General features: G+C 31.4%; 1 protein-coding gene across 2 annotated transcripts in view; it reads left to right on the top strand.

Moving 5' to 3' along the window:
• LOC144967582 (inactive polypeptide N-acetylgalactosaminyltransferase-like protein 5) overlaps positions 1 to 16,414 on the top strand; it is a 23,115-nt gene extending 6,701 nt beyond the window's left edge. The window contains exons 3-11 of one of the 2 annotated variants that reach the window (XM_078905040.1): positions 1,963 to 2,129; positions 3,767 to 3,944; positions 6,017 to 6,220; positions 6,808 to 6,925; positions 7,211 to 7,396; positions 8,679 to 8,813; positions 9,134 to 9,238; positions 10,200 to 10,334; positions 10,993 to 16,414. In XM_078905040.1, coding sequence (XP_078761166.1) covers positions 1,963 to 2,129; positions 3,767 to 3,944; positions 6,017 to 6,220; positions 6,808 to 6,925; positions 7,211 to 7,396; positions 8,679 to 8,813; positions 9,134 to 9,238; positions 10,200 to 10,334; positions 10,993 to 11,127 — 1,363 coding nt within the window. In that variant the 3' untranslated portion in view covers positions 11,128 to 16,414. The remainder of the gene's footprint in view (positions 1 to 1,962; positions 2,130 to 3,766; positions 3,945 to 6,016; positions 6,221 to 6,807; positions 6,926 to 7,210; positions 7,397 to 8,678; positions 8,814 to 9,133; positions 9,239 to 10,199; positions 10,335 to 10,992) is intronic. The other variant, XM_078905050.1, reaches the window with a different exon arrangement.
• Positions 16,415 to 16,496: the final 82 nt, after the last annotated feature.

Raw genomic sequence — 16,496 nt, 5'->3', positions numbered from 1 at the left:
TTTATTGTCAACAATATGAAATTTAGGTAAACTTAATGTTTCATTGTGTTTCTACATTTGTAGTCCAGCTTTCGCATCCGTATAACAAGATTGGCCACACGTAGCACTTCAAGACTCGGAATCTAATCCCGAACGACATCTGTTTGTTTTTCAAAATGTTTCCCAGGTCCATGAAGGCCTGTTTGGCTTGAGTTATTCTTGCTCGTATGTCTCGGTTACATCTTCCATCTGTTGTCACTATTGAACCTAGGTATTTAAAACTTTCTACGTTGGTAAGTTGCTCGCTGTGAATCGTTATATTGCAGGTGTTGTTGTTTTCGGGGTTTTTCTGTATTACCATGCATTCCGTTTTGGTGATATTCACTTCCATTCCCTTGGCTTCACTATCCACTACCACTTTGTCAACAATCTTTTGAAGTTGGATTTCTGATGTTGCAATGAGTACCGTATCGTCTGCGTATCTTATATTATTTATGTTGTGACCTCCTACTTTTATTCCCTCCATATTAGTTATGCCTCTCATGATTGTTTCTTGGTATAGATTAAACAGATCTGGTGAGGCAACACACCCTTGACGGACTCCTTTCTTAATAGGAATGGAATTTCCTGTAGAGTTTCCGATTTTGATAGATGCCTGCTGGATGTAGTATAATGTTGCATGAGTCTGAGGTCTTTCTCATCAGCGCCAATGGAGTGCAGTTGTTTTAGTATTTCTTCGTGGCGTACTCTATCAAAAGCTTTTTTGTAGTCGACAAAACAGAGGTATAGTGGGGTCTGAACCTGTATAGCTCTTTCACTTAAAACACGGAGGAGGTATATTGCGTTCCTTGTCCCTCTGTCAGGTTGGAATCCATATTGTTCTTCTGCGATTTCGGGGTTAATCTTATTCCTTAGCCTGTTGATAATTATACGCAACAGCATTTTGTTGATGTGGCTTATTAAACTTATAGTTCTAAAATTTTCGCATCTGACTGCACCTGCTTTCTTTGGTATTGCTATGAAAATAGAGTTACAGAGATCTTCTGGAATTTTCCCAGTGTTGTATATATTGTTGAATAATATGTGAAGTTCATCAATTGCTAGATCTCCTAGGCTTTTTAATACCTCTACAGATATTTCATCAGGGCCTGTTGCTTTACCATCCCTCATTTACCATCACAAATGCAGAAACACAAAAGAACATTGAAGCTTTTGAAATGTGGTGTTTGAGAAGGATGCAGAGAATATCGTATACTGCACACAAAACGAACGAAGAAGTGCTAAAACAAACATACCAACAAAGGAAACTAATGCCCTTAATAGCGGATCGACAACTATCCTTTTTCGGACACATAGTAAGGAAAGATAAGAATGAATACCTGGCAAGTTGTGGAAAAATACCTGGTAAACGCGCCCGGGGGAGACAAAGAAAAACACTCATAGACCAACTGAAGGGCTTCACCAACCTAACAATCCAAGAGCTGTTTGAAAAAGCAAGAGACAGAGAGGAATGGAGAGAGATAATTCATGCAGTATCCGAAGCCTGGACCAGGCATGGAACCTAGAAGAAGAAGGTTTCATTGAGGGCAGTGGATATCGTTTCAGTGAAAAGAACTAAATTTCATATTTCTGATTATTTCTTCTTCAAATTCACTTTTTGACACCCGATTAATTTTGAAGTAAGAAAATTAACTCTCTCCTTACTCATCATTTTCAGTATTTTCCCAAAAATTGCAGGCTTACCCAGCAGAAAAATTGATTTTTAAAACTCAAACAATCTCTCTAAAAGATAACGTAATATTCTTATCATTTAAACAAAGATCATTGTGATGTACAAAATAAATCTGAATAAGAAAAAATGTATATTGTGTCGTAACAAATGTGACGGTTTTGCTGCAGGTGGTAAGGAGAGGGTTAAGACCCCTAGCTTTGGGTCATGGATTTTAGAGTAAAAAGATAATTCAATTGTCTATTCTTCCTCAGATGTGATCTTTTGTCATACCCCAGCAACTTGCCAACTACCAGTATTGTGATTCCATTCCACAATGAATGGCCGTCAGTGTTGATGAGAACTGTACACAGCCTTGTCCATCGAACACCTCCTAACATATTAAAGCAAATCATTTTGGTGGACGATGCCAGTTCTTTGAGTATGTTTTGCCTCAATTTTATGATTATTCTTACATTTTTGATTCAGATTTTTTTTAGCCTTATAAAGTTCTGAAATCTAAAGTTTGATGTGGGCAAGGCAAAGGCCCAGGGTAAAGGGACTTCTACAGAAAGTAATTTTATGATTATAAATCAAATTGTTCTTTAAATATACATAAACTAAAATTTAGACCAAAAAACAAAAATTCCCTTCATTCATCCTCAGGGAAATTTTTTCCATAAGTTTTATCTTGAGAAAAGACCAAGATAACTGGGTTGTCATCAGTAGTGCAGCGCCACAAAGTGAGCGATTGAGGCTAAGTTCCTTGCTCGAGGAAAAAACATGATGCTTGAACCTTGTTTTCCCAGGTGGAAGTACTAAACCTATCCACTCCACTATCTCTCAAAATACTTGCCATTCTGATCTAAAAACATTAAAAAATAGTTTTTGAAAATGTATAAATGTATAAAAAGAAAAGAATCATAGTGTTTTTACACTATAGTCAATGACTAATGCAAAATAATGTGTGTAAAGTACCTTCCCAAAGGACTCAAAGCTGGGACCCAAGTTTCGTGATATTTTTCCCCAATCTGGTCACCAACCGTGATCAACAAAACGTCAATATTTTTAAAAAGTAAGACATCTGGAAAGTTGTATAAGAATTAGAGTCATCCATTCCTGAACAAGCGAGTGAAGTAATACTTGTTTGTCCAAACAATGATTAACACTTTATATATATAACTACACAAATGGTCCTGATAGTGTTACAAAGATAAAAATCCTTTGAGAGAACTCAGCTTTATAATGTCGTATATAAATTAAAAAGTGTCAATCTTGAATGTACGAAATTTAACCATTACGACTCCTTTTTCATTGTCATGGTCTCAAGTGAGTAAAGAGCTACTCGACTATGCATAAAGATATATGTAGAATGAGGCCCCAGAATTTACTAGTTACTATAAATGAAAAACAATTAACGATTTGTTTACAATGAAATAAAAATAATGATGAAATTTAATTAAAAGAGATAAACAGTGATCGTGGCAGTTACAAATAGAGATATGAATATTTTACGTAACTTATGATAATATGTCAGGTTCGTAAGTTTACGTTTCCAGGCAGTTGATGGGCTTGGATGATCTATTCCTCTGATAACAGGATTGGACTCGTAAAATTTCACTTCCAGGCAATTGGTAAGAGGTTATAGTGTAGTACAGCGGGCTTGGGTTTGATCCTTGAAGATTATACAATCAAAGTTAAAAGCTCCGGCGTCTTAATGGTGTAGATATAATATCTACAAAGTCCCAAAAGATAAAAATCTTACAATATATATATAGGAATAGAGTGACTGGCCGTCCGGCATAGATTGTGGAGAGAAAGTGAGTGTAGAATATTAGACCTATCAGCTTTTATAATAAGTGGCTACGTGACAGAATGTAGAACGAAAAGTATTCACTAATTAGAAATTAATTCGAGGGAAGGCTATAAAAGGAAAGACGATCTAATATTAGAAGGTAAAGTTTATCTAAGCCTACCGAAATATAACTGGAGTGAGATGAATTCAGTTCTTAATAAAATAAAATTTAATAAGATAATTGTGAACAATCTTTACTGTGACATTCATATTTTTGTAAACAGGTTCCTTGAAGACCGGTCTTGAAAAGTATGTCAATCGGACATTCCCTCTTGGAGTAGTAACAATTTTGAGGTTGAAGGAGAGACAAGGATTGATAAGGGCGCGACTTGAAGGTTTTAAGCATGTTACAAGTGAAGTTGTGTCCTTTTTTGATAGCCACATGGAGGTGAACAGAGACTGGTTAGTTTATTTATTTTTCTTGCTTTTTTTGTTTGGTCAGTCAAAAGAATAAAATCTGATACATGGATGGAAAATTAGTCATGCATAACTTTGAAATGAATGTGTTGCTTCATAAGGCTCGAAAAAGAAAGAAAAACAATGAGAAAATATTTGTAAAAGCTTTTTTGTTTTATTTTTTTCTTTTATATGTGAGTAATACATTCCGCATGCCATTATTGAACAGATTACAGTTGGAATTTTAATGGAAGCCTATTGCTTTTAATAACAATGATAATAATAGTAATAATAATAATAATAATAATAATAATAATAATAATAATAATAATAATAATAATAATAATAACAATAATAATAATAATAATAATAATAATAATAATGATAATAATAATGATAATAATGACTTGAGTTACTGACTTAAGGCCTTTTGCTTCCTAATCATCCGATTGGGACACCTCGGCTGCCTCTCTAATCATCCGTGTCATTTCCTTCCACAGTTAACGTGGATGCTAAGTTCATAAGGTCTTCCTTTGATTTTAATTCTTTGTTGTTTTGAAGGCGTTTTAGGTCTCTATTGAGGACAGTCTGAATTGACTTGGGTGGTCTACCTTGATATTTCTTGTGTCCAGATGGGGTGAAAAAAGTATTCATGGCTTTATTAGCTGGTATATTTTGATCTCTTCTGAGTATTTGCCCAAAAAAGCCGCCATCTTGCCACCAGGATTTGAATGGATAAGGGTCTTTCATTGCATTTTTCATACAGTGTTTTATTGCTTATTTTTGTGGGGTATCGTATATTCAGGACTATTTTCAGTTGTTTTCGATAAAATATGTCTAATCTTTGCTAATAATAATAATAATAATAATAATAATAATAATAATAATAATAATAATAATAATAATAATAATAATAATAATAATAATAATTAATAATTATGATTATAATATTAGTAATAATGATAATAATAATAATTATGATAAAAATATTAATAATGATGATGATAATAACAATAATAATAATAATAATATAATAATGATAATAATAATAATAATAATAATAATAATAATAATAATAATAATAATAATAATAATTGTTTATTGTTCTTTTTTTTTATTCAATGTTTTTTCTGCTTGGTTTTGGATTATTTTTGTATTTTTTTTTTGGCTCATTTTGATAAAGAAATCAATAAAGATGGAAGAATTGTATACTGATGTATATGTTTTAAAAGACTGAAAAAATTGTACGTTGAACAAAACGTTAACGTTAAAATAGTATAATAAATATATTATAGATGATTAATAATTCATTGATAAGTTTTGAAGGAAAATCTCTAGATTTTTGCCACTTTAACTATATATAATCTTAGTTTCAGTTTTTATGGACATCAAAAGTCAAGATATTTGGGAACATAAAGTCGCAATTTAGTTTTTGATTTCATTTAGATTCTAGAAATTAAACACTTTTGATTTTTTGTTTCAATCAACCAAGTCAAGTGTTAAGGGTATTCCAATTTTCATTCCTGAGTCCTTATCTTCTAAAGACTTAACATATTATTTTCTCCTTGGATTTAAAATACACCCGTTTTCTGAATAAATGAAAAGAATAAACAAACGTTTGGATAAAATTGATTCGTATTCTGCTACTCTACTTGATAAACTTTTAAAATGTATATTTTCATATTTTATATATTAAAAAAAATAATTTTGGTTTTAAATTAAAAAAAAAAAATATTGCACAACACCATCATGAGCACCGCAGAGCACTTTTGTTGGTTTTTAGGTGGTTGAAAAATATATTGTTATTTTATTTATTATTATCTTAATATATCTTTAGAATTGTCTCTCAACGAAATCAATATAATGTGAAAATGATTTATTGCATAAATTTTATCATGCTTTTGCAAAAGAATCTGGAAATTTTAAATATATTCCATTGATTTGACCATTTATTCATTCTTGTATTCGATGACTTTAAATGTGACTACAAAAATAAGATTAGTTTCAAGGAAAACAATTTATTTGAAAAGGGTACTTTTATTTAAATTACCAACTCATCATTATGTTTACTTTTTAAGGATCCAACCATTGCTGAATGAAATTTTGAAGGAGCCAAAGACTGTAGCTATGGCACAACTAGATTATATTGATAAAGAAACTTTCAAGTACATATTCTATGAGAATTATCGCACACGCTATGGCTTTAAGTGGGACATGGAGTTTTTTGAGACATTCTTTAGGCCTGATCAGCTTAAGGGAAAGCTTGAGACAGACCCCCTACCGTGAGTTTTTTGTATGTTGACTGATTGATTAGTAATGATGTCATTGGTGTTAGACTAATGAATGAAAGGAACCCAAATTCTATTTTTTTTCTTTTTCTTTTATCAATAATGTGGACAAAAGAAGTGAATATTAAATTTTATGATTTTATGCCCAAATTTATCATTTTTATACAGCTGATAAATAAAAAATAGGAAACAACGTTCTCACTTGTCTTGTTTACTAAAGATAATTTGATGGCGTTATCAGTTAATTTAAATGTCAAACATGCTTCTTGTTATGTTGGTGATATAAAGATGTTCGTGGTCAAAGAAAAAAAAAAGCAACCAATTCATGAGCTCTTTAAAAAGTTAACACTTTGGTTGTTTATGCATTTAATCACTTGACGAAAAAGCACAAACTTATTCATTTGAATTAGCTGGTATCGATCAGTTGAATTCAAGCCCTTTGACCATGATATAAAATATGATTGTCTTTTTGGACAATATGAATGAATTGTAATTACCTATTTTAACGAGATTATTATTTAAAATCATTTGACCTCATCTCACCATTATGTATAAATATAGATATATATTTTCTAATTCAGAGGCGTTCTCATGGTTGGCCCAGGTTTTGCTGTCAAATCCCAATATTTCAGAGACATTGGGACATACGATGGAGGCATGAAGATTTGGGGAGGAGAAAACATAGAGTTTGCTTGGAGGGTAGGATGGATTGCTCATCATTTTTCAATATTTTGAACATATATGAACCAAGTACAAATTTCCTCATGTTCATTTTCCTCAATAGCAATAATATCTAGTGTAGCCTTGTGACCCAGTTTAACAGTATTATGAAGTCATATTTTAAAACTTGAATCTTATTTGTCAATCTTTACTGCACTAATATGAACATTTTGTGAAAAATTGATTTTGATATATTGAATTTGAAAGTTTACTTATCCTGATGAGAGAAGTTAAGATAATTTCAAAATTTGTCTCCAATTCTAGACTTGGATGTGCGGGGGTCAATTACTTCATGTGCCATGTTCGAGAGTAGGTCACATTGAGAGGTCACAGCCTTATAGTTTTCCGCAGGGAAGAAAACGTACAGAGTTGCGTAACTACAAGCGCGCAGCTGAAGTATGGATGGGACCTTATAAGAAATATGTTATTGATTCTCTGCCTGGGATGAAGGTATTGTTTAAGTGGTTATATGCTAATCTTAAAGTTGATGAAAATATGTATGCACTTTTGTTTATCAAGTTTCCATGTCTTACTTTTTGCTTGATGTGCTTCAAAATGCTTCATTTATTCTCTCAGATAGCCATAGAGAAATTTCCATTTCATGCTGTAGTTAATTAGTAAGTACACTTTTAAGGAAAATTCTTAAAATGTCCATCACTGTTTTGTCATTTTCGTTTTACTTCTTGGCTTAGCAGATTGTTGTGTTTAAAATACTCTTTGAAAGAACGCATCACTAGAGCCAGAGTTTACTATACTATGACCTGTGTGTTTGATCACAGTCAATAGTGCTTGACTTTGTGATAATTCGGTACAAGCTGCTAAAATTGCCATAAACATCACTTGAGACAATTTATAATGCTCACATTTATGATATACAGTCCACTCCAGATAACCGCAGCACCATGGGATCAGCGAAATGTTGTGATTAACCGAAGTTGAGTTTCCTGTCCACATTTGCAATTTTTTACACATATAAGGTAAACTCCAACCGGTTGTTGTAAACATTGTTCTTAGTCCACCACAGACTGAGGAATTTGATTGAAATAAAAACTATATGACAGCGCTGTATAGGTTTAGTCAAGCAAAAGCAGCTTTGATGCAAGTCGACATCTCATTCAGATTGGATTAACTTTTACTCTTTTGTTCTCAACATTTGTAAGAGTCAAAGTGATTAGCCGTGATGAGAGACAGTAAGCTCACACCAAACTCGTTGGTCACAATGCACAGTTGTCAATCCTAAAACAAAGGATATCACCCAGTCTTTCTTTACAACTATCATTGTCTACCTGTTGTCAAGACTATGCCCAGCCCCCTCGCCTCTTATTTAATGGCCACAGATGACATTACAAACTGATACTACAAAGTCTCACCCTCTTTTGTCTGTAATAGAGTGGTGACACATTACTGTAGCATTAAATCCTGCTCACTCTCAATTGTTCAACCCGTCACGATTTCATCCATAATAAAATTTAATCATATTTTGTTTGCTTGATGTCTTGAATTTGTCACTTTTTGAGGGTGAAAATTTGTTGCGATTAACCGAAGTTTGTTGCAATTAACCAGTGACTTTTATATATAATTAATTCTGTTTCTTGGGAAATGCTGTGATTAACTGGAAGTTGCGATTATCCAGAGTGGACTGTATAAGTATGATGTATACACTGTATGGAATTATTATAAGCATGCATAAAATAAGTAGATTGATATTATCTTTCTTTGATATTATGTCCAGAATTTAAAAGAGGGGAATTTAGATGACAGGATAGAGCTCAAAAACAGTTTGGACTGCAAAGATTTTAGTTGGTTTTTGCGCAACATCTGGCCAGAATTATTACCCTATGAGGATGCTGGATATTTTTCGGGCCAGGTTAGCAGATTGAAATACTTTTTCTGTTTTATCATTGTATATATTGATTAACGCACAAATAAAAAATGATAGTTTGTATTTTTTTAGATAATAATATTCAACCTTCTCTAAGACTTCCCTTTGAAATGTTAAAGCACCACTAAAATGACTCTTTTTTTTTGTTTTTATTACTCTAAATTTCAAAACGATTGTTTAAAATTTTGAGTTGTTTTTTGCATTGACATGACAGTGATATGCATGTATTATTTTTCTTCTTTGCTGTTCTTACTGTCACATGCTCTGTGTTTTAATGTATATAAATTTGAATTTAAACAAACTAGGTGAAGGAAGCTCATGGTGACTTTTGCTTGGACAACAATGATTATTTGTTTAGAGATCCGTCAGCCTTAGAAGTTGCTATGTGTATTCCCAAAATGGCACGGCAGGTATGAGTTTGACAAACAAGATACTCTACATGTTGAGCTAATACTACGTCCAACTTTATTTGTTGTAGTGATTTCTAAATTAATTGATCTGCAACAATGTTATTGTAATGAGTTTTTAAAAATGAGACTTGTCAGATCAGTGAGGGCTTTTTTTTTTGATGTTTAAAAATTTTTTTTTTTTAAGACTTGACTTACTTAACTTGTACATCCAATTGGCAAGGCTGTGCAACTCACTAGATTTGCTTATTTTCTGAGGTCAAGGCAAAATGATATGTTTCCACCTTTTTCATTGCCTGCCAAACTGATACTGTACATCTTCTTGAAAAGAAAAGAGGAAAAATCAAACGGGCAACAAAGATCCGATCATGGTTTACTTGGAACAAGTTTTGGAAAATCCAGACGATTTGATTGAAAAACCAACATGATACCTGATTGATTTCAGTAAGAGCGTATTAACAAGTATTCAACTTGGTCTTCCTATCATAATTATAGTTACTGCTTTCATTGATTAAATCTCACAATTACCGATGTCTTCGTAAAAAGGATTAGATTTGTAGTTAAAGAAATTCAGTCTAGCTGTTAAGTGTTATTCTCCATTTAGGGCATCTGAATATTAAGAAATAATGACATTTTCATTTTCGTCTTATTTTTTCCTGATTATTTCACAAAGCTTTTCGCACACTGAGACATTTCCTCACCATTGAATATTTGAGTTGGCATAGACGGGACAAATTAGTTTAGATATGGTGCTGTTGAATTGAAAATGCTTTTCCAAATCAGGTTTTTATAGATGGTGTAAATAAATTGTGAAAAATAAAATGAGGAAGGTGTTACATGTCGTTTAGAAACTCATGTCCCATTCATGGATTTGTCTTTTCATATATGCTATGTGAATTTTTAAAAACATTAAGTGAAAAGACACTAAGCGTTTAATCTTTATTTTTGATTTACTTTGTTTAAGGGATTTGCTTTAACTACAGAAGGTTATTTGCGAACAACACTGCATTGTGTTGTAGCTTTACAAGAGGGGATGGATTTGCTGCCCTACATTCAAAATTGTATGCTGAATTCAAATCACAAGTGGAAGTATGATACAGTGAGTTGAAAATACTTTAAATTTTTTTAGTTTAAATATTTTATTTACTGTTGAAATTTTGTCTTTTTTAGTAATTACTCTATTTTATTGAAGCATTTATTTATTTATTTATCTATTTATTTATTTGTTACTTTATTTATTTATTTGTTATTTTATTTACTTATATAATTATTTATTTTTACTTTTAATGCTATTCATTTGTTTATTTAAAAAAATATTTTTGGTTTCTTGCAGTTAGGATAGGGATATTTAAATTATACCCAGTATTGGAATTATATTTGTAAATGAAGTATTCTTATATTATTATCCAAAGCAGTGCAAGAAGGAGTTGTCAGATTTTTAAATTCATGATTTTATGTAAAAATGTCTTTTTTATCTGAGGAGAACAAATTAATGGAGAAGAAACATAGAATCTGATTTCCATTTAAATAATGTGAGCCGTAAAAAAAAAATATTGCCTTTTAGGTTTATATTTCTTTCCCTTGGCAAAATAAAATAATGAGACTATAATTAACTAAAAAGATAAGAAAAAAAATATATGTGGCATGAAACATATTCTTACTCCTTAACTTGTAAATTTGCTTGGCTAATTAAATTCTGCAGGGCTGTTAGATTCTAATATACTTCAATTGTATATATTTTGAATTTGTTTGTGCAGAATCACCGTCTTGTCCACTTGCCGTCTGCTATGTGTTTGCAAATCATGAGTGAAAGCAAGCTGGTACTACAACGCTGTCAAGATAATCTGAAGACACAGCAATGGCTTTTCATCGAGCATTCTTTTCAAAATTAATGCTGTGATTTTATTACAAGTACTTTAAATTTGCATGTTGAAACACAGATATTTTTGCCAATTCATCTTTTGACTTTAAATCCATGGCGATTTAAAAGCAAGAGAAATGACAAGAAAAAACAAAACAAAAAACTCCCTCAAAAAAACCCAAAAACAAACAACAACAAAACAACAGCAACAGACAAAGCAAACAAATTTTAGAATAAGTTAAATTGCAATAACTTCATCTTTTTTTTAAAATTTCTTTTCTTATGTTGATGATGAATCTATGCCTACATGGTTACCAATTTTGTTCTTCCCACACTGGTTTAGGAATTGTCTGCCCTATTATTTGTCTCAATATGCTACTTATGCTGATCATATTCCTTCTTCCATTAAATTTTTCTTATTATTGGTTTGCCATTGTGATATCATTATTACCATTTTATAATCAGGTAGGCCCCTATGTACGATTTACTTAAAGATGAAAGATCTTTGTCATTGTATTTTTGTAGAATTCTTAGTTGTATTATCAAAATAGAGAAACAATCAAAGAGTAGGTTTAGTCAGACAAAACCTGGTGGTGTGATTTTTTTCATTCAGTATTTGAACACAGATCAAAATTAATTTACATCTGTTGATTACATTTTTTTCTCCTTAATTGATACAAGGATGGGTTGAAAAGTCTTGACGCCTCTCTGGTACTTTGAAAAATATAAAAGATACGAAATTGATAAGTATCAAAACAAAGCTTGGTTCATGAGCTTTCCATTCATTGTTTTAAATTGAGCATAGTCACAATTCCTATCCACAAAGATCCGCCAATGAAGCATCAGTTGTTGCATCACGTCAGAGGAAAATTCACAGGACATGCTCCCACAGCAGCAAGTCACATCTGCCTGCACTTCACCATCATGCCAAAAATCATCCCCTTGATGTGTTTCTAAAGTCTTGGGAACAGGAATAATTCACTGTAAAGGGGTTGTTCTTTGACTTCACAATAACTGTTCCTTTCAATGTGATATGGCGTTGTTGTGCTCGTTTGTGGTCGCGCATTATGATTTCAAACTCGTATCAATCATTGCTGTCGTCTTTGTACAGATTCAACAATTGTTATTAGCAGTTTTCTGGCAGTTTTCTTTGGACTGGGTGACCCTTTATGTTCTTACTGTTTTCACTGTTGTTTTGTTTATCAGTCATTGGGAGATACCCTTGACTTATCTGCCTTTATAATTTTTTCTAAGAAACTGATCACCTTCCTGCTTGATGTCTGTCAATGTGCTGTTGACATATTGCATGAATGGGCTTCTTTCATTTCATGTGTAAACATTCTTGGAACCCAAAAGGGAGCATAACTTTCTGTAACCCAGGATTTCTTGAACAATATGTCAACCCTTTCCATTGAAATTCCTCACCTATGCGAAATGCCTGATTGTTTCATTCAGTGATTGAAATGTCTGATTGTTTAATTCAGTGATTGCAATGCCTGATTGTTTCATTTGGTGATTGAAATGCCTGTTTAGTTTCATTCAGTGATTGGCTCAGATAGGTTTTTGTCAATTTTTTGTTGCTATGCTTCTGTCGATGCAGTTTTTGACAGACCATTGGTAGCCTGATTGTTAATGTTGGTGGAAACAGCATCAGATCCTGTTTAACACTTATATACCTTTGAACTGTTTGAATGCCTACACATGTGTCACCATAAACACGTTTTAGCCATTCATGAATGTTTATGGGTGTTCATCTATCTGCAGTAAGGAACTTAATTACAGCCTGCAGTTTGATGCATAATTCCTTGTAAGTAATTAATTTAACTGACATGTTGAAATAAGGGTTCTTTCAAATAAAATAATTTGAAAATTAAAAATAGGAGCTAAACAACATTTGGCAACGTAATAGAATCATAAATTTTGATGTTTAGTTTATGCTGGTGCGTTTAATAAAATCTAATATCTCCGATAGGCGTTATGACTCTTCTGCCACACCTCGTACATTTTATCACAGAATCTCCTTTTTTCCTATTGTATTCTTTTGACACTTAAGATATTAAAACTTTTACTCGTATTTATAAAATTTTGTAATCTGTTTTAACCAATGTTTACTATATTTTACACACGTTCATTCCATTTTTTTAGGAATGTGTTTCCAAAATGGGAAGAGAATCACAGGGTTTGAAATGTCACAAGTTAATATATACCATTTATGCCTCTTTATGTGTTCAAAATTATGTTGTTTTCTGCAAAATCTGATGAATCTTGGAAATATCATTAGCTTTGCAAAGAGTTGAAATGGTATTTTTACAAAATTTCTTTATTTCCTAAGTCTGAAAAGAATCAAATTACGTTTTTAAAAAAAATAAAAAATGAAATGGTGCTTTTTCAATACTTTTATGTTCATTGAAATTTAATTTTAATATTCATGCTCATGTCTCTTTTTGTTTTGATAATCCATATCGTGACTGCTCTGTCTCTTTGATGAAATTAATTTCCGAACTTGATTCATGACTCTTTTCTTTGTCAACAGAGCACAATATTTATGATTTTTTTCTTTTTTGTTTGTATTATATCAGATATTTATATAATAATTATAATGCCAGCATCCATTTCAGATGGGAATTATTCTACAATTATTATTGCAGGTCTGTCTCTGCTGTTTCAACATTCTGATATAAACTGGGTTTTTCATTTCTTTTTATATTTATCGGAATAATGACAAAATGGAAATCAAACTGCAATGTATGCACTAAGATTTACATTTTGAAATCCATATTGACATATTTTATAGGAAAGGCAAGAGAATACTAAATAAGCATTTTTTTTGGTTAAATATTATTGGTGGCCGATTTTGAATATTTAAAACATTGTGATGAAACATTTATGCCACAAAGTGATTGTCCAATATTAACTTATTGTCATTCGAAAGAAAGTTCAGTGTTTTGTTTCTTTTAGTATATTTTAGATCGAAATTCTCATCACTTATTATCAACTAAAGAGGCATTAACAATTTATTTAACTTACTATTATAAGTTTTGATGGAGAACAGATTACCTGTTCGTCATATTGATAAAGAAAGAAGTAGAATCTTAAACTTTCTTTTTTTCTGCATTGGGTTTTGAAGTACTGACAATTACTGCCAATCTCTATCACAATTTACACTGAAATTCTGCCACCAAATGCAAAATAATGAGAATTTAATTTGACTATGGAGTTTGTCCCTTTCAAATTTAAAGTTATTTTGATATTATTTGACCAGCTTAAAGATCGTTTCACCTTATTACTAGTACAGAAAATAGTTTTTGGCCTTTTGTAAATCGAATCCCCATTTCACTTATAACGTGGTGATTAATTGGGTTATCTTCCCGTGATTAATTGGGTTATCTTCCCGTGATTAATTGGGTTATCTTCCCGTGATTAATTGGGTTATCTTCCCGTGATTAATTGGGTTATCTTCCCTACTTAACCGCTCCTCTGATTTTAAAGTTAGAATTGGTTTCAAAAACGATCACATATAATTTTTTAATTTTTTTTTTTTGGAGTCAGCTTTCCTCGACCCCGATATGATTCATTTCTTTACCTTTTTAATTTTTATGGTGTACAGGATGTTGTGGTGCAAGATATGACCTATATTGTAAAGTTATGGATTAAAATGTTTCAAATTCGCATTGAAAATTTGTTATTGTAGTCTTTACTTAACTTGAATACTTTGTTTGGGGACTTTGTATACCTAATTTAATTTTTTGTATTCCATCGGGAGCTTTTTACTTCACTTTATTGGTTAGATTTACTTAATCAGCACCAACTATGTTATCTTATCCTCTAAAAATTACAACTGTCAATTCATTGTTATTTGTATAATCAGACCTTTTTATTTGTGTAACCTGAAATATCATATGTCATTTTTTCCCTTCTCGTGTTATAACTTGAACTTTATTTTCTATTTGTGTTATCTAAACTGTGATATACCATCTCATTACCGTAGTATATCTGATTGAACTTGTCGCTGAAAATTTTAATTTCATGTTAGAATTATTTATATTTTTATTTTTGTCATCTGAAATTTCTTTGAGATTAAGTTGGCATTTTCATTTGTGTTATATAAAATATTTTAAACTCTAGGTTGATTTAAAATTTTTTTAAAAAGCTGTTGTCTCTTTAAAAAAAAACCCCATTCTAGTCACACATGCCATTTCAACACGTTGATATGGACATTCTCTATCTAGCGTAAAATAGGAAGAAAAATAAGATTGTATCTGTTTTGTTTCAAGCAGAAAATGACGTTGTTCTCAACTACCAGGGTGATAAAGATGGATAACAGGCTTATTTTAATATTTATTTACACGTTCTTATAATTTTGTGAAATGTATTGTTATAATTTTATGAGTGCCATCAAGATTTTCTTTGTAAACCTGTCCTATTGTGAAGGTCTAGTCTAATATATTGAGCAACAGTTACAGTTCATCAACCAAAGTTATTTTTTTTTGCTGTAGATATAAGAGGCCACATGCTAAATTGGATATTATGAGCTAGTTTATTTCATGTCCTTTCAACTGACACATGTCAATTAGGTATTCTGAAAGTTCCCCAAAACTATTTGTTAATTGGTTCGCAAAACTACAAGACACAAAAGAGTGCTATAGTTTTCTGAAAGTTTTAGAGGTGTGATGTTGTCAAGTATCATTGGATTCAGAAAAGATTTTTTTTCAAGTACTCTACCATTGTCTAATATTGTTTTTGCTTTGAATTGTTTGCTTATGACGAGTGGTGTATTATAGCTGTTGCTTAATAAAACTAATTTTTTAATTTATGTATTGAAAAAGCATTTTTAACAAAGTGTCCATACTGTATCAAACATGCATTTCCCCCTCTTTCAACATATTCATTATAAAACAGTTAATTGATTATTAATATTAAGCTTCTTTTCGTAAATTAAAAAAAAAAATACTTACCTATGCAATATATGAAGTGTAGCTGTCTCACTATGCATTTATATACTATTTTTACCTAACATGATTTATAGAATTAAAATTACAAAACCATTACACGAATGTATTATTAGAGAATTAGTCATTACGGTGTTTAGCATTAATGAAAAAAAAGAGAGCATTTTAAGCCCGTATTGTTAGATACTTCTATTTAATCATTTTAACATACACCGATTTTATAATTTTTCGATGAGATTCTTTTGTTTTTCTGTCTTGTAAATCTGTAAATGAATCTTTTAGATTATTACATTTAGATATTGTATTGGTTATTTTGGTCACAATCATTTTAATAATTCTTTTTTTTTTTCAATAAAATCTTTTTCTAAAGTCTTATCCTTGGATGGTTGATGGGCGATACTTATTGCTCTCTCTCGCTCTCTCTCTCTCTCTCTCTCCCTCTCTCTCTCTC

Source organism: Berghia stephanieae, chromosome 1, assembly GCF_034508935.2.
Source record: "Berghia stephanieae isolate SIO BIC M18660-M18661 chromosome 1, UCSD_Bste_1.3, whole genome shotgun sequence".
Classification (NCBI taxonomy): Eukaryota; Metazoa; Mollusca; class Gastropoda; order Nudibranchia; family Aeolidiidae; genus Berghia; species Berghia stephanieae.
Note: the sequence above shows the minus strand (reverse complement) of the source record. Positions and strands in the feature narration are given on the sequence as shown.